The following is a 27301-nucleotide window of genomic DNA, read 5'->3' as shown; positions in this document are numbered from 1 at the left end:
GTGAAAACCAACATGGTAATTGGTGTTACTTTCGCAGAGTTGCTTGGAGACTATGCAAATATTTTATTTCTCTCTTTCAAGTTTTCCCCACTAATTTTAGTATTCACAGGGGAATCTTTCCTGCAGTAATTATTACTGTGATATTCTAATGAGGATTTTCTATTTCCCCAACCCTTCTACATTTACTAACTGGAATTCTTCTATAAGGAAAATTTTTCCCTTCCCCACATATTTATTTATATCAGTACGGTCTTATAGATACTTATATTCTTTGGGCTATAATTCAATATTATTATGATAAGATTATTCCAGTTTTGGCCATCGGGAGCTCTTACAAGTTGGTTCCTGTGTCCTTTAGATGGCATCTTATTTTTCTTCAAGCACATCTTTACTTTCTGGCCCTACAAGATCATCTGGGTTCAACTTCTCATCTTGTGTTTTCCCTGCTTTAGCCTTGAAATCAGCCATTTATTCAGTGAGTCCTAGTTTCTTTCATTGGAAAATGGTATTTAGAAATCAGGCAGTAGTTGTGCTCTTTGCTACTGAGGTTTCACAGGCCCTCTCAAAGGACAGAGCTAGGAAATATACACGTGTGTGTGTGTGTGTGCGTGTACACTGGCCCATGTATGCACATAACTATATTTCTGTACGTGTACATTACTATAATAAATATGTTTGTACTGATCCCTCTGACTCTATTCTGTAACCACAGGGCTTATTTTAGCCTTCCCTTCCCCCCTTTGCTTATTTGAACTTCATTCTCTGACAGAAACTTGGCTTCCCACTAAAGATGGTTTATTTATGTATTTGTTAAACTCTAGTATATAAAATAGTTTCATAATTGCCAACTTGTGCCCCTATGAGAAACAAATTTATAATATAGCATTTATGTACAGTTCTTTCTGTTTTTAGCCTCAAAGTACCAGTGAAAGCACTGTTTTCAAAGTTACTTAGCTCTGCTGCTTTTTTCTCCACCCTCTTATGTCATATACGTAAACATTTATAGTACAGTTAGATTTCTCAACATCTACATTCAATTCTGGGATTCCCCGATATCCTGTTTTTTACTTCAAATTTTCATTACTTTACTTTTTGTGCTGTATATTTCTGTGGGGTTTAACAGACATAAAATGTTATGTGTCTACCACCACAGTGCCATACAGACATTTACACCACTCTAAAAAGAATCCCTTGTGATACCTCTTGGTAGTCAGCCTCTACCCCCTCCCCCAGGCCCTGGAAACCACTGAACTCTTTTCCATCTTCTTGTTTTGTATTTTCCAGAATCTCATATAAAAACAGTATGTAACCTTTTGGATCTGGCTTCTTTCACTTAGCACAGTGCATTTAAGATTCATTGATAGTGTTGCATGAATCAGGAATTAGTTTTATCCCTGGTATTGTATGGATGTGGTTTATTTATCCATTCACCTTGAAGTTCATCTTAGTTTCCAGTTTTGGAGGATTATGAATAAATTTACTATAAATACTTACATACAGGTTTTTATATGAACTTTCAATTCACTTGAGTAAATATCTAGGAGTGGCCTGGATGGATGGAATGGTAAGTGTATATTTAACTTTATAAGGAACTGCCAAACTGTTTTCCAGAGTGGCTGCACCATTTTGCATTTCTACCAGCAATGTATGAAAGTTCCAGTTGCTCTGTATCAAATGTTATAGTTTTATGTTTTACATTTAGGTCTGTGATCCCTTTTGAATTAACTTTTTTATAAGGTGTGAAATGTGTAAAAGGTTCACTTTTCTGTATGAACACCTGTTTGTTCCAGCACCATTTGTTAAAAAGACTATCCTTTCTCTGTGGAATTGCCCTGGTACTTTTGTCAAAATCTAATTGACTGTATTTGTATAGGTTTGTTTCTGGGGTGTCTAGCATACTTCATTGTTCTGTGTATCTGTCATTTCGCCCATACAATCCACTAGGAGAATCTTTTCATTCTATCTAAAAATATTTAGATCGAAATTTTTGAGAAACTTTAAGAGGCACTCTCCAAGCTAAAGAGTTCTTTTTATTTTTTATTTAAAGCTCATTTCAATTTTGTATTCTACTCCAAAATATAGTAATTCTTAATTTAGTATGAAAATGCTTGCCACCCTTCTGCCCCATCAATTAAAACTGTTGCTTTGAATTTTTTTTAATCAACTTTCTATCGTATGTTAAAATTTTACATTAGACAATTTCCAAGTCATTCTGTTTATTTTTCTCAAACGCCTAATGTATAATATATTAAAACATTTGTTGCTTTGAGCTAAATCTTTTATTTTTAATGTAGTCTATCTAACGCAAAATAAATGATACAGAAATGTTGCATAATTTTTCCTGTCCTTTTTTGCTTGTAGGGAAGCAGCACGAGAGTGTCGTAGAAAGAAGAAAGAATATGTGAAATGTCTAGAAAACAGAGTGGCAGTGCTTGAAAACCAAAACAAGACACTGATTGAGGAGCTAAAAGCACTTAAGGACCTTTACTGCCACAAATCAGATTAATTTGGGATTTAAATTTTCACCTATTATGGTGGAAAAAGGACTGGCTTGGCCACAACCAGAAAGACGAAATAAACATTTATTTTCTAAACATTTCTTTTTTTCTATGCGCAAAACTGCCTGAAAGCAACTACAGAATTTTCATTCGTTTGTGCTTTTGCATTAAACTGTGAATGCTCCAACACCTGCCTCCACTTCTCCCCTCAAGAAATTTTCAGCACCACGAATCATGAAGAGACTTCTGCTTTTTATCCCCCGCCCTCTTCAAGAAGTAATAATTTGTTTACTTGTAAATTGATGGGGGAAATGAGGAAAAGAAAATCTTTTTTTAAATGATTTCAAGGTTTGTGCTGAGCTCCTTGATTGCCTTAGGGACAGAATTACCCCAGCCTCTTGAGCTGAAGTAATGTGTGGGCCGCATGCATAAAGTAAGTAGGTGCAATGAAGACGTGTTGATTGCCAAATTGACGTGTTTTCACATTTTCATTGTGAATTATGTAAGATTGTTAAGAGACATACCCTCTAAAAAAAGGATTTTAGGATGGTGTTGAAGAAATTAAGAATGAATTTGGAGTGCTTTCTATGTACATTCTCTTCAATACTGAAAACTTGTCCTTGGTTCTTAAAAATATTCTGTATTAACTACAGCTCTTCCATAGGGCAGTTTGTTGCTTCTTAATTCAATTCTGTATGTGTTCAACATTTTGAATACATTAAAAGAAGTAACCAACTGAATGAAAAAGCATGGTATTTGATTTAAAATTAAATCAAAGTAAGTAAAAGTACAAAGCTTGTTTTAGTTTAGTACTAAATTCTTAGTAAAAAGATGCTCATTAGTAAACCAATCCCTTGAGTTATATAACAAGGTTTTTAAATAAATGTTTTCGTCATCGCCTTCAAAAATATTTATATTGTCACTCATTTACTTTAAAAGGTTTTTCTAATTAAACTGTTCCCCTTTGCACTTATATTATACCACCAACAGGAAAGCCTTCAAGATGTTAAAGCAAAGTGCTGTATTTGTTTATAAAATGTTATGTGTTGTAGAAAAATACTGATTTTAAATCTTTTCCGTATTAACATACTTTAACAGAGTAGTGAATTTTTTAATGAAAGAAGTTATAAGGATACAGTTCTTTTAAAGTACAGTATTAGATATGCACAAGGAAAATAATTTTCTTCAGACATATTTGAATGACTGCTGTACTACAATATTTGGATTGTCATTCTTGCAAAACATATCTTTGTTGTTTTCTTCTATTGATAGAAAGGATAGCTATGCTTTAGCTTTCCAATATGCTATATACCCTTTGTTATTCTGTAAAGGAGCTACCTGTTTTAATTCCTTACCTATAACAGTCTGTATTTGTATGTATCACACATTGTTTCCAGTACTACTTTTAATTACCAATACTCATTTTATTCACTAAGCTTGATAAATTTAAAAGTTACCCTTTAAAAAAAAATAAGACTGAGGTGGATTTGAAAAATTGGAGATTGACATAATATTAGATTATAATTTCTCATTTGAGAAGGTATTCCTTTTTTAAAAGAGAGTCTAGAATTTAATGTTTTATATTTAGTCATGGGTTGTTTTTAAAAGTTAAGTTTGTTAATGTGTTAACAAAATATGCAGATATGGGTGTTAATTATTGAGTCCATTTTGAAAAGTAAGATTTTTAATTAATATTTGTAAATGGTATATTTTTATTTGTAACAAACCGTTGTCTTTTTTCAAGGATGAACAGAGTTTATGAAGGAGCACCATTCTAAGAATTGAGTGATGTAGTCTTATATCTGGACAGTTCGCCAGATTCTCAAGAAGGCTTTCAAACGACTGTAAATTTTGTTGTTTATCCTGCTGAGCTAATGGGGAAAGTTATAGTGTAAAAATTATTTGTATACCTGCATAGATGTGTCATTTTCCAAAACTGGTTTAATAGAAACCAAGCAAAATCACAAATCTGTTCACAAACTAGAAGTCTTTCTTTGAGGCAGAATGTCAGACCTGAACATTTTAAAAGTCATAAGCTTTATAAATGAAAATTGCCTAGTATTTAGCAAGTTAAATGTTTTCAAAAGTTGAGGCTTTCTATTTAATTAGAAAGTTGGTGGTCCTCTTAGTCCCTGATAAATCAAGGCAAGTCACATCCATATTAGCTGGCTGAATTTATAAGTTATAAAAGACTGATTGCACTGGTTTGAAGTCAGTTACTTAATGGTGAGGTAAGAAATGTATTCTGTTGCTAAATCTGTTTAGACCCTTGGAGAGATTTGAAGATTTCAGTTTATACAGATAGAAATTAAGCATATTTTGAGCAAACTTTTTTTTAAGAGAATTGGGAAAAAGGTGTTTGTTTTTAAGCATGCAACTTTGAGAATCTTTGTTAAGAAAACAGCATAATTTTTAAAAATCTTATAGCCAATAACATGTGGCCACATTATGTTTTTTCTCTTCATTGGCCAAAAGGGAATAAAAATGTCATCATAGGAATCTGTACATATGCTACTGATTTGCCTAGAAAATAGCAAGTTTGGTATTGCTCACTTTGCGAATATAGGGCCATGTGGCACTTTTATCTATAGGACAGATTAACTCTAATAAAAATGAAGTGGGAGGGGTTTATTTTTTATATATTGCTCTTATGAGTTTTCAAGCTTTGATAGTGTTTAACTGAAAAGTGGTTTAGAAAGGGCTAGATCCAATGTGTTCACATTATTAAAAATTGATATCAGATGTAATTTTTAAGTTCATTTTTCAAACTCAAGTACCATATTGGCAACCATAATATTGTCATAGGTGCTCTGTTGATTTAGATATTCCTGGCGGGGGGGGGAATGGCATTTGTATAATATATGTGTACATATATATATATATATATACATACATACAGTATATAATCTGAAGCTCTGAGAGCTCTTAAGTCAGGAATGCTGAGTATTATAGTATACTGAGGTCAGATGAAATTTTACATTTTTGTGTATTTTATTGCATCACTTTTGGTAGTTTCTTGGACTGAATTACCCCAGCACTCATGATTGATGTTTTTTAATCTCCTGGTTTTTTTTAATTGTCAGTTTTCTTTGGCTTGATACTTTTAAATATTAAGTTACTAGTCACTTGAACCACCACCACCACCACCCCCCCTACAAAAAAGTATTTGGTTTTTGTGCTTTGTCTCTGGCAGCTATAACAGTGGTAAGAACATTTTGAAGATAGCTTCTAAAAGGTACCACTGATTTTTCAAAAATCATCCTGGGGGAGAATTTTTGGTGTTTTCATTTGAGCAGGGATTTTTGTCAGAAAATGTATCTTGATGGCAAGTCAGCAGCAGTGCTAGTATCTGAAAGCACAATGCCAGTCAGACAGGCTGTCCGATCAGAAGTCATCTGGCTGAAGTTTATCTCTGTCTCTCAGGCCTAATCCCTGATCCTTTTGACCATTTGGGGTGACATGTGGAATCATACAAAGGCTTAGGAAGAAACAAGTTTGTTTAAACCAGGATGCTTTTACTTACTTTAAGTGACTTCAATCTAGATTTCATTTTTAATGTTTTTAGTTCTGTGATCAGCTGTAGTCAGCTATCAGCATATATTGTTCTCTTTATTTTGAAGATCAGAAGCCTGCTTAATTTTGCAGGATTAAAATAAGGCTAATATCTTAAAGTTAAGATTTTGAATTAAAGTGGGTTTTAGAGACAACTGTTAACACACCTTTTCAGTTTTTCCAAGAGGCTTTATTTGTTGCCATTGTAACCCTGAAAGCTGTTGGTATATTGTTTCCCATTGACTTAATACAAAAGTTGTATATTTATTTGGATTATTTTTACATTATATTCTTTGTAAATGTTTGGTGTAACTTGCACTTTTAAAAATGACCCTGTTTGGGTATTAGCAAACTTGAGAAATTCCCTCATCAATTAATTGTCATCTGACTTTTTATGTCTTTCTCCTCTCTTCAAATCATGTGGCTTTTTTTATGGCAGCTTTTTTCATTGATTAAAATATTTTAACACCTAAAGGCTAGCCTTATAAATGCTGTAAAAGAAGAGTATCAGGAAATTAGAATAGACTAGCCCAGTTAATTAAAAGATGGGTTCAAACCCTATTTTATTGTCTTTCATCATGGATAAAGATAGAAGGAAAAGCAACTCGTGAATATTTATTTCCAATTTTAAGTAAGACTGTCCTCACCCCAACATTAATACTGTTTATAGAATCCCAAGATATCCTTGAATTTGTCTAGAACAGTAAGAGACTTCTCAAGGCAATTAATCATTATTATCATGGAGAACACATGTATTAATTTGATTAAATTTTTTCACTTTAAATTGTCTTTGTTAACATATTTGACTGATTTCAGATGAGGAGGGGAAAAGTGAGGTATGCTTAAGTAAGCCTGTAGGTGAAGAATTGTGGTATAAATTTGTTCACTCAGTTGTACAAAGCACAACTAGAACTTTTTGTTGGGTGGCTTACATACATTTTGAATACTTTTAATGTTGATACGTTGACTTTTTTAAGTTGACTGCACAGTCACTGTATGTACTAGGAACTGGTTTCCTTGACTTTCTAAAATCAACGGCTAAGAGAGGCACTAATCCCTGAGGGGTCGAACATATCATGAAGCTGAGTCAGTATGGAAGAATTTCAAATAAATCAAACAGGGTGCTGAAGTTCCATCTGTCTCATCTGCTTATGATAAGTTCTTATTGATTAGTGAATGTAGCTTAAGCCTTTGTATGTGTCCTCAGGGGGCAAACTTTAAGAGGGACCAGATAACGTTTGAATGGAGGAATTATATTTCAGGTGTTTTAGCTTGAAATTTATTTTTTAAAAAAATTAAAATAGGAAAAAAATAGAACAAAGCCTGTGAAGCAATTTGATATTATAAACAGGCTGAGTTGTTTAGCACAGAGAGAAAATATTGACCTGTCTGCATTCTGGTACTGTGCATACAGGTCCTAGCTGGGTAAAACACGATACATTTTGAGTTATTCTCACCAGCAAGTAAAAGGAAAATGAACAGTCTTCAGGAAATGTCTTTTTGAAAGGGTCATACAGTAGGAAATTCAAATTTTACCTACTTTATAGAGGCATTATTTAATACTTGCCTACAGAAGTATGGCATTTCTAAGCTTGTGTCTGAGGAGCATCTCAGAGATGTGAGAGTAAATCTAAAGTAGTTTAAAAATTGGTAGGGAAGGAAGACAATCCCTGCAGATAATGATCTTAACGTTAGTTGGCTGAGTGAAATGATCTATCGTTGTGTTTGGGAGGTTTTATTTTCTTATTTTTTTAAAACTGAATTGGTATATGCTTTATAGACATTGTACTTTTATCCAGGTGCCACTCCAATTTGTGTATGTAATAAAATTATTTATATTAAAAGTGGGAAATAATTCGTCAACATTTTTCTGTGAGTATAGGTTAGGATGGCAAAGAAGAGTGCTAGTTTGCCGTTTTCCATGTAAAATCCCCGACTGATTTGTCACGTCAGTTGTCATCCCCCCCAAGAAGAGGAATTATTTCTAACCTAGCTGTATCACTTGAAACTTTAGAAACAAAATAATCAGGGAAGTTTCTAGAGAGAAAGGTGTTTGTTTGGGTTTTGGGTTTTGGTTTTGTTTTTATTTTATTTTTTTGGTTTTTGCTTGAGGATTGGGGTAAAGAATACCTCCCCCCAAAACTATCAGCACAAAACAGGGTATTGATTTTTAACTCTGATGTTGCTATTGGAGTTGAATACTAAATAAGTAACTATAGTGAGGGAAATACATTTCTAATAAAATTCCCTACAATCTAGAAACATCCCTGTTTTAATTTTTTTTTACCTAAATCTTTTTGTGCTTTATCTGTGTAAAAAGAAAAATGTACTGAGCTATAATGGATTTTATTAACACTATGTACATATTAGCTGCTTTGTGTTCAGAATGGTAGCAATTGCTTTGTATATTAAAGTGATCCTTGTGAATTTGTGAAATATTGTCATAAAGTGCTTTTTCTTACTGTAATCTTTGTGGTATCAACTGTCATAATATTCTTTTTACACAAACATTTATGTGCAGTCACATAAACATGCTTTTAAAAACTCCGGAAGTCTCTTTTTTGGGATGGGATCTCTACATTGTGGTTTTCGCTAGTTGTGTCAAGCTGTATTTTGTGGACTTGGTTTATTACTTTTGTTAAAGGGCAAAAGTTATGCTAGAATATATCACAAGCTTGTGGTGCACAGCAACAGAAAACTAACTCAAGCAACAAGAACATATCTTTAGTTACTTAATTTCACTGTATTCCTAGTTTTTAGCACAAGATTTCTTTTTTCAGTAAGATTAAACAGTGCCTATTTGAAGATCTGGAGATGTTACTCCCCTGTTGAGACGACCAATGGGAGGAGACATATGGCCAGCTGTCTCTAATGTCATAAAACGCATCTTTGCATTGGAAGAACTGATAAGGACAGATGACTTCCTGGCTCCCCCTGTAATTCTCAAGTTCTGTGACCATAAAATGGAAGGAAAGGAGAGGAGATATGGTTAATCTGCTCTTTGCTTAAAGCACAAGAATAAAAGATTCTCTCCTGTACTATTGATTCAATTTCTGAAAATAAGCAGTTGCGTTCTAAAGGAATTTTTTTAATTGCGATGTTTATTAAGCCTGTTATCTCTGCCATTGTATTGAAGGAATTACATGAATTGTATTCCTTTTTTTTCTTCTACAAAGAGTAACACGTAATTTATTGTACAAATAGACATTTTTGAGAGTGAAAGGGTGAGGTGTAAACCAGGATTGTGCTGAGTAAACTGGGACCTGTGTTGACCCTCCTTGCAAACCGTGTTCAGGTGCTTGGACTGCCAGTAAAACAAAGAGTGCCTATTTTCTCTCCATCCATATCTTTGCTGTCACTTGCTCGTTTCACAAATACGTACCTGTTGAGAACATATTTCTGGGCACAGAAGTTCCTGTCCTCAAGACGCTCTAAGACACACAGCCAAGGAAACAATTCTAACACGTTTATACAATTTTCGCCTTGAATTCCAGACTCATATTTGTCATCTCTACTCTGATTGCAAAACAATAGGTCCAAACTGAACTTTTAATTACTCCTGTAAATCTGTTCTTCCTTTGGCTGGTTCTTCTCCGTCTTGCAGATGCTGCCATTATCCACTAAATGCAAAAACCCAGAAAAGCCCTGCCTTAATCAGTATTATCCTTCCCCTCACTGCATTTTAATTTCTTGACAACTTTCTTAAGTATATTGACCAAACTGGGGCTTAGGATTCTAATGAGGGCCTAACAAGTGAAGAGGAAAGGTAATTTCCAGGCATTTGAATGTAATTTTTATGATTGAGGTGCAATTCACGTAACAAAATTTATCATTTTAAAGTGAACAATTAGTGGCGTTTAGTGCATTCGTAATGTTGTATTACTACCACCTATATCTAGTTCCAAAACATTTTCATCACTCCGAAATGAAACGCTGTACTCGGTAAAGAGTCACTCTCAATTTTCTTCTCCAGCCCTTGGCAACCACCAGTCTTTCTGTAGACTCACCAATTCTGGATATTACACATAATCATGCATTTATCAGTACTTCATTCCTTTTTATGTCTGAGTAGTATTCCAGTGTAGGTATATGCCACAATTTATCTGTTCATCTGTTATACGTTGCAGTTATTTCCATGAACATTCATGTGCAAGTTTTTTGTTCTGGGTCTCTCTTCAATTCTTTGGGGTATACATCTAGGAGTGGAATTGCTGGGTCATATGATAATTCTGTTTAACTTTTTGAGGAACTGCCAAACTGCCTCATTGGCTGTACCATTTTACATTCCCACCAGTGATGTATGAGTGTTCCAATTTCTCTACATCCTGGCCAACACTTGTTATTTTGCTTTTTTAAAGAAAAATAGTAAAGCCATCCTCATGGATGTGAAGTGGTATCTCATTGGGGTTTTGATTTGTAATTCCTTAATGACTAATGATATTGAGCATCTTTTCATGTGTTTGTTGGCGATTTGTATACTTTGGAGAAGTGTCCAAGTTCAGTTTTTAATGGTTTTTTTGTTGTTGAGTCTTATGAGTTCCGCATATACTCTGCTTATTAGACCCTTAACAGATAATATGATTTGCAAATATTTTCTCCCATCCTGTAAGTTTTCTTTTCACTTTCTTTATAATGTCCTCATATTTTTCAACTTAGTTTTTTTAAGTAATATGTATATTTGGAAAAAAAAACTAAACAGTACAAATGGGTGAGTTTGTGTATCCTTTTAGTGACAATCTGTGCATATACACACAAATGTAAATGTCTTTTCTCTCCTCCCTCTCCCTTTTTTATATAAATGGTGCTTTTTTTCCACTGAATGTGTCTTGGCAATAGTTGTATTTCACTATATGTATATCTACCTCAGTTTAACAGGTGTGAAGTATTCCATTGTATAGATACAGCATAGTTTATTTAACCAATACCCTCTTTTGTGGACATTCAGGTTGCTTGAAACTGCTGACTGTTAATATATATACAAGTTAGTATAGATATATACAAGTTAGTGTATCTCCAGGATAGATGCTGAAAAGTGGAAACTTATTAAGTATGGTTTTCTTCATATTTGGAGGTGGTTTCCTAAGCAGTATTAATCTGCTAAATTAATAAAAATGTCATGTTGGTTAGTATTTTTTATGTTAAACTTCATAGTCTCTCTCTTCATATATATATTATATGAAAAAAAAATAGAAGTAGCAGAACCAGCCTTACACAAACTTACAAAAAAGAAAGCTGGCCCTTCCTTTTCTCAACTCTGTTATACTGTTTTCCCTTCTAATCTCCCTGAGAAACAGTTGTTCTCAGCTAGGAAACAATTTTTCAGTATGCCATACTTTCTAGTGTTAAATTTTAACCCTTCTCTGGTTGTAGAAAGAAAAGCATAGCGTGATTTTTAGAGCAGAAACTTCTGAGCTAACAAATCCTCAATTTTTAAAGTGCAAAAAAAAGACCCTGAGGACTGCCCTGCTTTTTCTGCAGTTCACGTCAGTGCTAAGAGAGCCCAAGTCTCCAGTTTCCCACAACAGGGAAATAATACTCGCTGTAGTGTCTCACCTCATTCTTGTGAAAGAACTTGAAAATGCTACTTCTGTCTTGGTAGAGGTTCTGGGGAGCAGAAAAATTACGACTTTCTCTGACACTAAAATAAATCACACGTCTGTTTCACCAACTATATCTAGGACCTCTAACCAATACTGGTACATGAAAAAGTGATTTTTAAAAGTATCTTAAATTGTTGGAATTCCCCGGCGGTCCAGTGGTTTAAGACTGCACTTTCATTGACGAGGGCGGGGGTTCGATTCCTGGTCAGGGAACTAAGATCCCCCAAGCCGGTGGTGCAGCCAAAACAAAAAAATAGAGTGCTTGAATTTTTTTAAAGGTATCTTAAACTGTTATTTTTGTTTCTTGATTTCAAAAATGACTGAAAATGCTTCTATCAACCACTATAAAAGCATAGAGATTAAACAAATGATGTTGGAAGTGAATCTTTTATATAAGTTCATAACAATTTTGTTACTGAGAATATGCTTTACATTTTGATATCCCTGAGAATAGGCAATTTAATAAGGTAACTGATCTGTAAAGGAATCTGTATTTTTCATGAGTATATGTTTATTGAACTCCCTTTATGAAGAGGTCACTGTTAACACTTGAAATATAAATATGAAGTACGGTCCTTGTCTTATTGGAGCATAAACTGTTTGGTAAGATGAAACATTTCAGACAATGTTACTCCCCCCTCAGTTTTCAATCTAGTGTTCAGTTCACTTAAAGTATTTTGATTGATTATAATTCTGATCCTTTAGTATAAAAGAATAAATGTACCGCTAGAAACTATCTGAAGATGGTGCCATGGATTCAGATGGTTCTATCATGAACTAAAGCAAGATACCCTTAAGAGGTAACTACTTAGAAGACAACGGCGTACTTTGTAGTTTTAGTTCTAAGAATCTGATGTATATTTTAACTTAGCATCTTGGCCATGGTATTTGATTTTAACTGGGAAGAAAGTTACTGATACCCACTGGCTAAGTTAACTGCATAACAGTTTGAAGAAACTGAGCAATGTGAGGATCAAGGCTTAGTACAGTAGGTACAGAGACTAGATTTCTATCCTTAACTTGAAGGCAAAACAAGCACGCTTAAAATGCACATTTATGGGATAAATTAATCCTTTTCTCCTAAGTAAAAAGTGTCACAACTTCGTTGACATCTGTAGTGGACAATGCGCTACAATATCCAGATATAGTCTCACGTCCCCATCCCCACACACACACACACCCCTGAAGCACTCATTTCCCAGCTTCTGGGAATGTTCGTGGCTGATGGCTCTCAGCTGAGTCTCTCAGGTGGTGTCTGCACCCCAAGGTTCAGCTCCTTGCATCCAATGACTGACGACACAAGGATGTAAGTCCCACCCGCTGCCTCAATACCCAGCTTCCGGCCACCTCAGCTCTGAATTCCGCTGAGGACTTTCCTGACCGCATCCCAACCCAATTTCTTCCTCTTTCCCAGTCCTGCTACTTTTACTCCGTCAGAGGTGTCGCTCTCGAAAGCATTCTCATTTAAACGTTCTGCACCTTAACCTTCACCTCTGAGTCTATTTCCCTAGGGAACTGGACCTGTGGCCACATTTTGAACTCAAAGCCAGGAAAAAATCATTTGATTTTCACTTAAGACAACCAAGCTATTCCTGCTGAATTTTTCTCACCTCTTCTGTTTGTAGGCCAAGGGGAAAGAATTACCTTCAACCTTTTCTGAGTCTTACTGTTTTATGAAAATGTAAAAGAAGCCGATCACTGCTTCCTTCACTTGGTAAAGCATCCAGGCTCCCCGCCCACTCCATGGACACCCCAAGACATTCTAATACCCCTCTCCAAAGTCAGGGATGTTAAAGGAAAGCAGCTGAATTCCAATTAGTATCTTCATTTCTAATATCATACCTAGATGGGATTAGTCTTTCATTATGGTGTTGTTGATATTGCAGGGCCTTCATTTTACTTTTGTTAAAAGACCTTCCATGCCTATGGTGCAGTACTGGCATTTTATGGATTCAGTAAGCTGTGGATATTTCAATTTCGTGTGCATTTATCAGAATTGGGTTGAACTGGTACATCACAATCTCAGAACTTTAAATTCACCTTTATTAAAGCCAAACCTCTATTTAAAATATGTGTAGAAAACAAAGTATTTAGTGTTTCCACATCCAAAATATTCACTAAAAGGTTAAGAGGGAGGAGGTCTTGTTTCTAAGGGTTTACGAAGGAAATCTATCTCTAGTACCAAATACCATACTGAGGTTATAATACTCTTTGGATCTCAATCTGTTTAAGCTGTTGTTTAAGCTTTTACATTGTGAAAAAAGGGCAGGGTATGTGTGTGACTTCACAAAGTCTATCAAAGATAATCATAAAACAATGTAGCAATCAATTAACCCAGAGATCAATACCCTCTAAATGTATCTTTTTCAATCAACAAATATTTGGTTATGATATACTAGATACTGGGGAGGCTATAATGAAAGGGGCAGAAGCATTCTGGCCCTCAAGAAGCTCACAGTCTTCTGGGGAGCACAGACATTGAATAAGCAATTACCAGTACAATACAAATGGAGCTTATACTTGGGGAGCTAACCTCCCATGGCGGGATGAGGTTTAAAACTTTTTTTTATTGTCATCCTATGCAGTATAAGGAGGCAGGGAAAGGCTAGGAAAGAAATACAAAAACAACATTTGACAAAGGGTAAAGCTGAAGGGAGAAACTATAGCTTTTGATTTGAAGATAACCTATTCCCAGCACATAGAGGTCCAAGATTTTAGGTGCTATCAAAAAGTAACTAAAATTTTATTTTGACTTACACCTTTGTTTATATACCTAAATCCGAAATTACGCCAGAAAGCATGTGAGACTTTAGAAAACTCACATCCTAATCTCAAACAAGCAAAAGTATTTAAGACCTAAATGCAGTAGACAAAAGATTTCAAGAGTATTAACAGCTCAGGGAATGTCCATTAAACCTCTTGTTTTTTTGTGTTTTTTTTCTTGCGGTACGCGGGCCTCTCACTGTTGTGGGCTCTCCTGTTGCGGAGCACAGGCTCCAGACGCGCAGGCCCAGCCTCCATGGCTCACGGGCCCAGCCGCTCCACAGCGTGTGGGATCTTCCCGGACCGGGGCACGAACCTGTGTCCCCTGCATCGGCAGGCGGACTCTCAACCACTGTGCCACCAGGGAAGCCCAAACCTCGTTTTATACTCAGAAAATTAGAAAAGTGGGCTAAACGTATGTCTTACAATGTGTTTTAAATGATTTGCAGGATCTAGCCTCACCAAAACAAGCTCACTGCTTTGAAGATGCCTTTATACCAACCCTTCATCACAGCATCAGTGAAAATTGTTTATTGAGAGGGAGCAGTATGGGATACAGAAACAACATAAACCAAAATCGCACACTTTCCTTTAATGTTAATTGAATTTCAGAGTGAGTAAAATGTAACTAAAAAGTCACAGCAATGGGACAAAGTGCTTTGTTTTAAAACTGCACATTTGCTTTGCCTTTTGAGAACCTTTGGTTAGACTCTTTGTACAGTAAGCCATTTCATTACATATGGTTATATTCCCAGTCTAAGACCTTAATTGACACACTCAGTGACAACACTCTTATAAATTATAGCCAACTATAAGTCCTCCCTCAGGCTTCTCCTCTGTGCTTTGTAAATATGTACATCTTTTTCAGGATCATAGTGAACCTTCCTCACAGTAAACTGCCTCTCAAGCATCGCTAAGAAGTTGTGATCCCGTTCATAGCGAATTCGGCAAGCTAAAAGAATCACAGAGTGGTTGCTACAGAGATGTTCCAATGTTTGAAGAAGATCTGTGAATGTTTCTTCTAAATATATGATATCAGCTCCAAGTATCAGGTCAAATTCTCCAGGTGAAAAACTCCCCAAATTCTGTCCCCAAGTCAGCTCCTTAACAACAGCTCTGGGCTGGATATGGGGAGGTAAGTTGGCTTGAACGTTTGATTTAAGAAACTCTAATGCTACTTTTCGATCCGTGATAGTCACATGAGCACCTAGAACATGGGACAGAAAGTAATGCACACATCAGTACAACTAATAGGTAGAGGGATCAAGTTAAACAGCAGGGTGAGTGTCTCTAAATATTCCACCTCATAGACACAGTATGATGCCTTCGTGGAGAGCTGTGACATGTCAGAACCATGGCCAGATGCTCCTTCTCTACTGCCTGTAGGTAAAAGTGAAATTTGGTTTGTCTCTATGACACACTTGCTGTTTGCTGAAGTTATGCCTATTAAATACAGGTGATAAGCTAGCTGATGCTTCTGAATTGTGCAGACAGAAGTGGCCCACCCTTCACAGGTATCTACCATTATACTTCATTCATTAGGTCACCATCTTCAAGTCAGAAGGCCTCAGGGTAAAATGGAGTCCAAAGATGAAAAATCTGGGAGCCAACGATTATGAGGATGACAAGATACCATAAACCGGGAAAGGTTCCTTTCTGGGGCTAAAGCTTTAAAAAGAATCAAGGAAAAGATTAACCGGCTACTAAGAAATCTCAGTCTTCCTCTCCTTATGCTGTCATGAAGCAGACCATCTATATGTATTCATGCAATTCATATATAATTATTGAAAAATAGTAGTTAGAAATTACTAGATTGTATTAAAGTACTGTAGGTTAAAATGTGAGGTAATGTTCTCTATGTGCTAAGTTTCTACATGCAATGTGTAAAATGAATGAGGCAATATTTTATTAATCTGTTTCTTGAGGGTTGTTTACCATGAACCAAGAGATCCAACTCTTTGAACCAATATGACTGAGAGAAGTCTGAACTGGTAGGTATCCTTCAGGAGAAGCAACCACATAAGGTCAGCCCTGAAATACCTCATCTACATTGTAGTAACACTATAGTACATGTAATCCTGCTTGGTTTTGACCCCATAAATTCTGAAACTTAAAAATTATGTTTCACTCTTTCCTAAAATTATTTCTCATCTGCATCCTTCAGTCTGTAATCTTCATGGGTGATCCCCCAAGAGGATCCCAGGCCATTTCAGTGGCAGCTTATACTGAATGTTTCTTATCTTGGCATGTAACATTAGGACAGTATGTAATTCAGTTTGACATCTGACTCGGTCCTGAGTGTGATACTATGAAAATGTGCAAGTTGTTAAATGCACGCACCAACCACTTTGACCGTTTGTTGCTAGACACAGTGCTGCCCAATGAGAAAAATTCAGTGATACTTTTCATCTCTCCTGATAACAGAAATCACAGACAGCCTTTTCCTGGTTTAACTTAGAACTTTACCTCTGGATTTCCTGACAGTCTACAGAGCACTCTGCTGGGAATACTGGAGTGATCTGGTCTTGTGCATGTCACCTCAGTGTTCCTGTTAATAGCTCTTAGATGGAGACCTCCTCTAACTCCTGTCTCAGGGATTTCTGAGGCTACTTCTAACCTGCCAGGTGTTCCAGGAGTTTCAGTAGGATCTTAATGTCGGTTGACCATTCCCCATAATGTCCATCAATTCTACAAACATCCAAGTGCCTACCAACAGCATGGGAGAAAAACCCCTACCCTCATAGAACTTACATTCAAGCAAGGAGATAGGCAGCAAAAGGTGTTTTTAAAAGTAGTATATCTAGTATGTTAGTTGGAGATACACACTAAGGAAAAAAAAAAAGCAGGAAAGAGAGACATAAAACATCAGGAAGTAAGAGAGTTGGGTAGAAAGGGAAGGCCTCACTGAGAAGGTGACTTAGGTGAGGGAATAACCGAATACATATCAGGGGGAAGAACATTCCTAGCAAGTAGAAGAGCAAGTGCAAAGGCCTATAGGGGCAGGCAAGGAGGAGGCCAGAGGGGCTGGAAGGAGGGATAAAGCAGGAGGAGACAAATGAGAGAAGTAACAGGTTAAAGAAGTAACCAGAGGGAGGCAGGGCAGCTGGGGTTCACAGGTTAAGTTCCAAAAAGGCTCTGGCTTTTTCTGAGTGAGATGGGAAGCCACTGGAGAGTGCTGAGCAGAAGTACTAGTGATCTGACTTAGGGTTTTTTTTTGTTTTTTTTTTTACACGGGCCTCTCACTGTGGAGGCCTCTCCCGTTGCGGAGCACAGGGTCCAGACGCGCAGGCTCAGCAGCCATGGCTCACGGGCCCAGCCGCTCCACAGCATGTGGGATCTTCCCAGACCGGGGCACAAACCCATGTGCCCTGCATCGGCAGGCGGACTCTCAACCACTGCGCCACAAGGGAAGCCCTAGTTACTCGATTTTTATCACCCAAATATTCAGCTCACAGAATATTATCATCTTGCCTGTGGTTTTGTTTTGGGAGTTTTTGTTTGTTTATTTGGGTGAAGGGTATGCAGGATGTGTTAAGTTTCTTTTAATCTATCAGTTTCCTGTATTTATTTATTTATTTGTTTGTTTATTTTTCTCCTGCAATTTAGGGAAGAAACAAATCATCTGTCCTGTAGTTTCCCACAATCTAGATTTGGCTGATTATGCCATTTGTATAGTTTGACATGTTCCTCTGTGCTCTGTATCTCCTGTAAATTTGTTTGACTTGAGTCTGATTTTTTGAACAAGAGTATTTCAGAGGTGGTGGTGGTATTTTTCATCAAGAGGATGTAATATCTGGTAGGCTCTATTTTTGTGATGTGAGCAACCACAAATACTCAATGCCCAGATCCTTAATTTATTAGATTCGTTTTGCATTTATTTGTTGAGTAAGCTTCTTTCAATTACTACTTGGTTATTCATTTTGTAGAGGAATTGTGTGAATAGGAAAGGCGGGATAAATTTTGCTCTTTCCCCTTTTATAACCCAGATTTCAAAGGGTTGGTTTCTAAGTATCCTCCAAAGATGACAGATTGGGTTTACTTTAGTGTTGTTGTATCATGAACTACGCATTAAATATATCTGATGTATTTAAACCCATGCCATCTTCATTATCGATGTTCAAATTGTCTATCTTTTGCCAAAGGACTTTTGACACAAACCCAGTCATCCTTGATAGCTTCCTTGCTATCTGGTATGACAAGATATTCCAGGGTCAACTTATACATTTCCTGCTACAGAACTATAATCAGCCACTTATTAAGTTTTATTTTTTACTTTTTGGATGGGAGGAATAACAGCAAGTTTGTATGCTGATTAGAATGATCAGGTAGAAAGAGGGAAAAGTGATAATGCAGGAAAGAGAACCACCAGAACAACACCCTTGAACAGGCAAGAGAGGGCTGGCCCCGGGGAGGAGACACAGTCCACCTGCATACAGCATCAGGAACAAAGGCAGACCGTGGATGCAGACGCAGGGGGTGGTCAGAGACAGTGCCGGGACGTTACAGAAGTTCTCTTGATTGCTTCAATCTTCTCAGTAAAATAAGAAGAAATGTCATCAGCTCAGAGTGAAAGTGGAGAAAGGAGGACTGGAGGTCAGCAGAGAGGGAGCAGAGCTGGACTCCTCAGCAGCACGAAGAGCCCCCCAGAGGGTCCTGACCAGGAATTTAAAATGAGACCCAGAAGTAGTCTGTTTCCTTCAGCCACATTCAGCTACCTGGGTGCAGGCCTGGAACAAGTGGAGAGCTGCACGTAACCTTGTTTTGAGCCCAGTGAAGAGGATGAAGCAAGGAAGTGCAGGGTATTGATGGTACGTGAAGATGGTAATAAAATGACTGCCCGTGAGATTTATGCTGGGTAAGGAGGGAGATGAGACAATATTTAGTTCATGAAAAACTAGTGGAAACTGACCCAATAAGACAACATAGCCTGCTGTCACTCACTTGGTAATGGGAAAAGAACATGTAAACACTTATCATTACTTTTAGTTTTTAGTTTTGTAAGCAACGCCTTAATTTATTCAAATGTTGGAGCACAGAGTGTGCGCTAAAGATACAGAGATGGGTAAGAAAGTCCTTGCCCTCTAGGAACTGAGAGTCTCATGAGAGAGATACACGTAAGTGTAATTATGAAGCAGTGTAGGGAGTAAAATATAGGAACATGGGTGTGCTAGGAAATTATGTGGTCACAAAGGAAACATTCTTCGAGAGGAGCAGAGGTCGAAGAAAGATTTCGGAAGGAAAGGAAATCTGAGCTTACACTTGAAAGATGTGGCATTAACCAGAGGAAAGAGGTGAAGAGGGGAATTCAAGGCAGAAGGGACAGGCCAGAGGCAGGGTGTGTGTCACTGGAACTTCACTCAGTGCAATTGTGCTGAGAAAGTCAGCAAAGTGAGATTACAGAGCCTCACTAAGAAGCCTGGGATTTGGCCTGCAGGCAATGGGAAGGCACAGGGTCACCCCATCACTTCTGCGTTTTACATGGGCCACACTGACAGCTATTGGGAAAAGTGGGTTTGATAAGACAGAGGTAGAAAGGTCAGGTGGGAATGTGGATAGAATCTTGCAGGAGACAGCTGATGAGCACTCCAGCCAGACAGTGGGAATGGAAAGGGAGAAATGGAATCAAGAAATAGTTAAAAGACCCAGAAGGGCTCAAGGGCCGGGTGGGCAGCGGGCAGGGCAGGTCAAGGAGCTGGCCTGAGTGACTACTTGGATAGTGATGCTAACTCAGAACAAAAGAGAAAGGACAAGTTTGGAAAGGGAATTAGAGTTCAAGTTTAAACACGTGCTGACAAATAGCCACGTAGAGACATCAACAGCTTTCATTTAAACGTACAAGTTGAAAGTTCAGTGGAGACTTGCACTAGAATTACCAGGGCACGAACCCGTGTCCCCAGGTGGACTCTCAACCACTGCGCCACCAGGGAAGCCCCTAAAAGACAATTTCTTGCTGAGCAGTATGTTTAAGACAGCGGTCCTTAGACTTGGCTGGGCATCAAATCGCCTGGGAAGCTTTTAAAATCCAGATTCCTGACCCCAACCCAACTTACAGAACCCTGTCTTAAAGATGTGATTTCTTTTTCCCTAAGAATAGTTTTCAAGTAGTATAAAGGCTGAAGAGGTTTTTAAACGAAGAACCAGGATTTGAGAGTCAGAGTTGGATTCAGATTCTAACTCCACAATCCATTAGCTTGTGACCTTGGGCAAGTTACTTGACATCTATTAAGCCTCCATTTCGCCACTTTGAAAAGAGCTCCAAGTAGACCTACTATGCCGGGTTGTGGTGAGGATGAAGGCCATAAAGACACAACACCCAGAACACAGGAACCGCCCAGGAATTAGCAGCTGTTTTTTCTTTTAACAAGAAAATCTCATCACCCTAGATTAACAGTCTGCATATCACTGACCATTTGAGGGGGAGGCTTTTTAATGTAATTTGTCTTTTCCCCCCCTCTCGCTCCAGTTAGAGTTAGAATGGATGCTTCCTGAGAGCAGTGACCTGCTGCCCTAAAACCATGACAGGCACGCCGTGGGTGTTCCCCAGAGTCGGGAATCAATGAGTAAGGTTACAAAAAATGAAAATAGCTTAAAAAGGGGAACAATCACCCTCTTTCTGACATTTCCAAAGCACTACCTATTCTAGTTCTGTTTCCATTTTAAAGAGATTAACTTTTTCTTACTCTTAGGTTTCAGCATCAAAATTTCTCCAGCCTAATACTTTTTTTTTTTTTTTTTTTTTTGTGGTACGCGGGCCTCTCACTTTTGTGGCCTCTCCCGTTGCGGAGCACAGGCTCCGGATGCGCAGGCTCAGCGGCCATGGCTCACGGGCCCAGCCGCTCCGCGGCATGTGGGATCTTCCCGGACCGGGGCACGAACCCACGTCCCCTGCATCGGCAGGCGGACTCCCAACCACTGCGCCACCAGAGAAGCCCCAGCCTAATACTTTGTAGCCACAAATAATGAGCATGAAAAGCATGCCATAGCACAGAGAAATGTGCATGACATGTTAAATGAAACATCATATATGTGTGAAAATATATACGCACACAGATAGGCACACGTATGGAATCACGATTATAACTATGATTAAAATACGGATGGAGAAAAGCAATAGGAGGAAATATACCAAAATGCTAATGGTAATTATGTTGCAAAGTCATGAATAAGCAGAATCTTTGGTGGGTTTTTCCTTTTTTTTAGACTGCTTCTAGGGCTATTTTTGTAATAGAGTTTTATCATTTTTATAACAGAAACAGTAATTTTCATGATTTTCTAGTTCATCTCTTATTCCAGAACGATTTGGGTATCTACTGTGTGCCAGCTGCTGTACTAGGGCCAAGGACACACAGAATGAGACATGGCCCCATTCCTCAGGAGCCTCAGCCTGCCAGGTGAGACAGACACATGAAACAACTGCCTAAAGTGAAATGTGACAGAGCTGGGGCGGAGAACACCAAGCACTGTGGGGAAGGGAAATAAGGGAGCAATTAATTCTGCTTTGGGGCAACCACAAGAACACCATCTGCCATTCTGCTGTTCTCGCCCCTCCCAAAGTCCCCATCTTTTGTGGCAACAATTAACTAGTCCTTCGCTCTGTGATGGTCTTTGAAGAACCTTATGCTGGCTTTCCCAAGCCCACAGATCCAGATTTATAGATCAGAAATGAAAAGGCAGAGAACACTTGTTGAGCATTTACTTGGTGCCAGTCGGCGAGCTAACAGATTTCTATGCATGCTCTCATTTGATCCTTGTTGGTCAGTCACTATGGTTATTATCCCCAGTTTATTGGGAAACTGAAGTTGAGAGATTCGGCAACTTGCCCAAGGTGACATAGCTAGTAAGAATTAAAGGTGGTCAGAGCCTGTGGAGAGTGGACTTGTGGTTGGGGGATTTGAGGGCGTGGTGGTGGGGAAGAAAGTACTGGGAGTTTGGGATTGGCAGATGCCAGACTATTGTATGTGGAATGGATGGACAGCAGAGCCCTGCTGTGTAGCACAGGGAACTAACTGTCTTCAGCATCCTGTGATGGACCGGAACGGAAAATGCGTGTATGCACAGCGGGGCCGCCTTGCTATGCAGCAGAAGTGGGCACGGTACTGTGAATCAACTATGCTTTGATAAAATTAAATTGAAACAAAAAAAGGTCAGAGCCAAGTGGGCCTCTAACCCTTTGCAGGTCACCACGCTCTGCTGTCTCGACAGCAGTGAGGAGGCCCTGTTCTCAGGGGGAGACAGAAGAAACCTCATTTCCCCTTCCAGCTAAGTCCTCTCAAACGTCACAGAGACGGGACTTAGTGCCATGGAAAGAAAAGAACCTGGGCCTCTGTGTCTGACAAGCCTGGTTTGAGTCTCGGGTCACCACTGACCAGGACTTCAGAAAGTGGCTTAATCTCCCGGAATCCCAGCTTCACTGGAAAAATGAAAATTAAAAATATACCTAACATACACGGGGACAATATAAGGTCAACCTGAGGAGATCAAAAGGTGGTGTATCGGCTAGGGCCTCCTCAGTGGCTGAAAGTGCTGTGGTGTCAGACAGATGGACCTGCATCAGTTTCTATGTTCACACGTCCACCCATCGCTCCTGCCCATGCTCCCCATCAAATCCCGGGAGGCACAATCTAAACAGAGAAAGGAATACTGAAAAAGATATGTTACCAGAAAAAGGACAGGACAAAAGCGGGCCTTTAGTGGATGCTCAAGTACCTGTACACACTTGATGGAACTCTAGATCCTGACCACCCAAGTGTGGTCTGAGGACCAGCAGTTACGGCATCATCATCATCACCTGGGAGCTTGTTAGAAATGCAGGCTCTCAGGCCCCACCCCAGACCTACAGAAGCAGAAACTGCATTTTAACAAGAGCTCCAGGTGACAACACTGAAGTGGGGAATATTATACATTGTATCTCAGAGGCTGGTCTATCCAATCAAGGCACAGCTTGAAATGTATGAGCAGGAAGTTGTAGAAAAGAGTCATCAATGAATTATAAAATAGAAATGAAGCTTAAAAATACTCTAGGCCTAAACTAATGTCTGTATGCCAAGCAAAACACGACAAACCTTGGTATCATTTCAGAACTGCACACTGTTTAATAGATGTCAGTACAAACTGCAGGGGGGGCCAGCCCTCCCTAAAAGAAAAAAACCAGCAAAGCTTCCTCAGCAATGAAGTAAGAGACTATCTGCTCTCCCGACCTCCTAGGGTTAAATCCAAGAGTACAGAGACAGCACCTAAACAGTAAAAAGCTATGTACACAAATAAGATAATTCTCTTTGAACTCAGTTGCCTTAAGATCATATTATGGGCATCACAGAAGTGAAGTGGGCAAAGCAATCTCCTGTAAGAAGGATAAATAATAGGATGAGAGAGGGAGAAGGAATTAGCCTTCCTGGAGTTGAGAGCACTGCAGTTGGCCTGTGACTCATAATAAGTACAGGGGGGAAAAAAGTAATACGGTAAGAGGGAAACTAACAATGAGCTTTGAGTCAGGAAAAGGTGCCCCTCCATAAGTTCCACTCACACAGGAGTAAGCCATGAGTCACACTCACCCAGCAGGGCAGCCACCATGCCCACCAGCCCCGTGCCAGCACCCAGCTCCACGGCAGAGCAGCCCCTGAGCTCCACAGCTCCCATCTCCAGATATGTGGCCAGAATGATAGCCTGAGTCAAAACACAGCATGACAATTTAGGTCAACAAGCACTTTAGGGCCTGAAGGGTTTCAAGCAGGCTACATACTCCAAGAAGACATCACATACCCACCTCCCACCGCAAGGTTCAATTCCCAGTGTAACAGCTCACACAGGAACTCAGCTGCTGCTGGGAGGTCACCTGGAGCAGGCACAGACACTGAGCTCCCCAGCACAGCTGCCCCAGGCCCCACCAGAGGCCCTTACGGGGGACAGCAGTGGTCAGTGACACTGACCACCCAGGATAGGATCCTGCTGAATCTGGGAAGGCTAATTTCTTACTGTGTCACAGCATTTTTACACTCAAGGTTTATAAAATCACTCTGGTAGAGCTGACATGAACAGTCTCTGTGATTCTGCTTAAAGGAATGTCTAGTTCCTAAACCAAGTTCAAGTCAGCAAGGCCACAACCAAAGGGAAAAAGCAGAGCAGCACCAAGGCTCCTGGAGTTTCCTCCCTCTCTCCTACTCTCCTGCGTCCCTAACGCTCGTCACCCCAGAGGAGCTGGGCATCAAAAGGGAAGTTTTAGCCAAAGGTTTGGACTTGATGTGTGAGTTAGCATTTGCATATAACTCTATAAATCACTGTATACTGTTAACGTGATTTTAAAATATAATTTGTTCTTCATGGCCACATACTATTAGCATATAACGTAATTTTAAAATATAATTTGTTCTTCGTGGCCACATACTATTAGCATACTTAGCAATTCCTCTTCTTGGTGAGAATGTAGGAGATTCGCCCATTCCTGTTCTGTATCTTTATTACTCTTTCTGAGAAAACTTTTCTTGTAGTTACCCTGGACTAGATTCCTAGAAGTGGTATTACTGGGTTACGATATATCAAGACTTCTATTCTTAAGTGTTTCTCTAACACCCCTGATACAATATTAAGATTGTAAAATTGTATCTACACCAATCATTTAGCCAACATTCACTGAGCTCCCACCGAATCCCAGGTGTGGCTAGATGCTTAGGGCAAGTCTCTGGCACAAGCAGCTGAAAAAACAGTGCTGGGAGAGAAAAAAGTAAAGCAGCAATTATAGTATAATTTTTGATCATTACAACTATGGAAAACTTAAAGAAAACACATGATCTTCATTCTTGGCTTTGTCAGTTTACAATATTCTTTGTGCAATGTTAAACTTAAAAACTAACTGAATAATTGTCCAAAGCAGCTAGGAGCCCCAGTCCTCCCTCTTCCGTTATAGGTAAATTACTGGTAAGTCATTTAATTTCTTTCAGTTTTCTTCATTCACCCTTAAAATGCAATCTATTTGGTGGGGAGGGAGCAGGGAAGTGATTCTAATGGGTAGGACTTTTTTTTTGGAAGGGGTGGAGTGATGCAATGTTTTAAAATTGAGTAGTGATAGATAGTTGCACCACTCTGAACTTACTTAAAAAACACACACACACACACTTTAAATAGGTGAAATGTACGGTATATGAATTACAACCCAATAAAGCTGTTACTTTTTAAAAATAGAGACCAGTCTTATAATCAATGGCTGATGCTAAGAGGCCCCCGGGGCTTACTTACCGCGTCCCAAACCACCGCTGCGACTCCCAGTTGCTTCCAGTCCTGCCGGATCTGTATCGTGTGGTTTGCCAAGGAGAAGGTGGCAAGAGGCTTGTGAAATCTCTGCAGCCCCTTTTCCGCGGTCTCTTCATAGGGCACCAGGGCCATCTCGCCCGCGCCCAGCTCTCTGCTCGCTCAAAGCTGTGAGGCAAAAGAATCCTGAGTGAGGTTCTAGCCAGAAAATGCATTATCTCTCTAGTAGCTCCAAACGCTTCTTAAGGCCGTTTTACAAGTTCAAAACAAACGGGGTTGCGGGAAGCCTTTGTCTAATTCCTTTTGCCTGGCTCTCCTGGGAAGTGAGATTTCGCTGGGAATTCATGCCAAAGGTGCGGGATGGCTATGCACTCAGCTGTAACCACTCAGGGAATTTGCAGCGTGGTAAGAGTGAGCGAGGCGGAGGTGACAGCCCGGTGCCGCAGAGAAAGTACCGCTTCCTAAACTGCCCGGGCCCGCGTGGACTGCGGCTGCAACCCGCTGCGGTCTGCAGGGCATTTTTTCGTGTTTTGTTCTTCCCTCACTCCCTCTAAATCGGTGCGTTGAATTGCGACCACCACGGACTCGAACCTAAACTTAAACTGGGGGTTAACGGTATGATTATCCTGCTTTACGACACCGGCTGGAAATACACGGTCGACGCAGTTCCATTTCCTGGAGACTGAAAGTGAAAGACACTCGTGGATTCCGAGTCGCTCGCGGGTAGCGAGACCCCGGGTCCGCGTGGACTCGGGCATCCGCGGCTCGGAGGCCTCCCCAGAGTCGCCCAACCTGACCCCCCGCCTGCCCCACTGAAGGGCCGACAGGTACGCACGTCCTTCCCGCGGGCCCCGCAGCTGCGGGAACAGGCGAGGTAGGGGCGGGAGCTTGGAGAAGAGCCCCCCTCCAGCGGCGCTGGCCCGCCACAACCTAGGGTCCGCGGCAACGCGTAGCCTCCACTCACGGCTCGGGAGGCGGCCCCCGCCTGGTGCGCGCGACGCTTTCCCCGCCCCCAGGTCGACGGCGGAAAAATCCGCCTTAAAGGGCCAGAGAGCCGGTAGAGCGGCGTGCGTGTGGGCGTGCGTGCGGCCCGCGCCGGGGTCACGCGTTTCCGGTCCCCAGCCTTCCCACGCCAAGCGTTCCCCGAGCGCCGGCGGCACGGAGTGGTGGGTGTGGGGCAGGGGCCCGGAGCGGGGATGCCGCGGCGGGGCGGAGGCGGTGCTCCCTCCGCGTGTGTCCCCAAGGTATTTGGGCCCCCAAGTCAGTTTCTCTGGCTGCCGAGGGCAGAGCTGGCCGGGAGAGCTAGGTGCGGAGGCGCGGGGGGTGGGTGGTGCGCGGAGGCCGTGGGTGCCATGGCGACCGGGAACCCGGAAGCCACCTGCCTGGCGTTGGACAGGCGCTGGGTCCACTTGTATGTGTGCTCGTTATCGCGCGCGCGCCTTTTTTGTGTGTGTTTTTTACTGTGTGTGCTTACTTGTTTTTAGTTTTAACGGTGGTCAGTTAGGAGGTATAGGAGAAAACTCCCGCCGAAGAATACGTGGTCACACCCATCCGTATTCGTGTCACCAAAGTGAAGTACGAATTGGTGTAATCGCGCGCTCCGCGCCAATAGACTGGGAAACGTGACCAAGCCCTTCGCGGAGCCCG

At 40.0% G+C, this 27301-nt stretch overlaps 2 protein-coding genes across 13 annotated transcripts in view; one reads left to right on the top strand and one right to left on the bottom strand.

Annotated features, from left to right (window-relative positions):
- CREB1 (cAMP responsive element binding protein 1) overlaps positions 1 to 8597 on the top strand; it is a 56830-nt gene extending 48233 nt beyond the window's left edge. For 7 of the 9 annotated variants that reach the window (XM_032637621.1, XM_032637620.1, XM_032637622.1 and 4 more), the window contains one exon: positions 2362 to 8597. In XM_032637621.1, coding sequence (XP_032493512.1) covers positions 2362 to 2506 — 145 coding nt within the window. In that variant the 3' untranslated portion in view covers positions 2507 to 8597. The remainder of the gene's footprint in view (positions 1 to 2361) is intronic. The other 2 variants (XR_004350748.1, XR_004350747.1) reach the window with 1 other exon arrangement.
- METTL21A (methyltransferase like 21A) overlaps positions 1 to 26732 on the bottom strand; it is a 42850-nt gene extending 16118 nt beyond the window's left edge. Inside the window, exons 1-5 of one of the 4 annotated variants that reach the window (XM_032637631.1) lie at positions 26490 to 26626; positions 25643 to 25822; positions 23965 to 24076; positions 15717 to 15793; positions 15480 to 15620 (exon numbers count right to left, since the gene is read on the bottom strand). In XM_032637631.1, the coding sequence (XP_032493522.1) occupies positions 15609 to 15620; positions 15717 to 15793; positions 23965 to 24076; positions 25643 to 25789 (348 nt within the window). In that variant the 5' untranslated portion in view covers positions 25790 to 25822; positions 26490 to 26626 and the 3' untranslated portion in view covers positions 15480 to 15608. Of the gene's footprint in view, positions 1 to 14929; positions 15621 to 15716; positions 15794 to 23964; positions 24077 to 25642; positions 25823 to 26489 lie in introns of those variants that run through there. The other 3 variants (XM_032637629.1, XM_032637628.1, XM_032637630.1) reach the window with 3 other exon arrangements.
- Between the last annotated feature and the right edge of the window lie 569 nt (positions 26733 to 27301).

Source organism: Phocoena sinus, chromosome 7 (genome assembly GCF_008692025.1).
Source record: "Phocoena sinus isolate mPhoSin1 chromosome 7, mPhoSin1.pri, whole genome shotgun sequence".
NCBI classification, from domain to species: Eukaryota; Metazoa; Chordata; class Mammalia; order Artiodactyla; family Phocoenidae; genus Phocoena; species Phocoena sinus.
The sequence above is the reverse complement of the archived record's forward strand: the minus strand, read 5'-3'. Positions and strand labels throughout refer to the sequence as shown.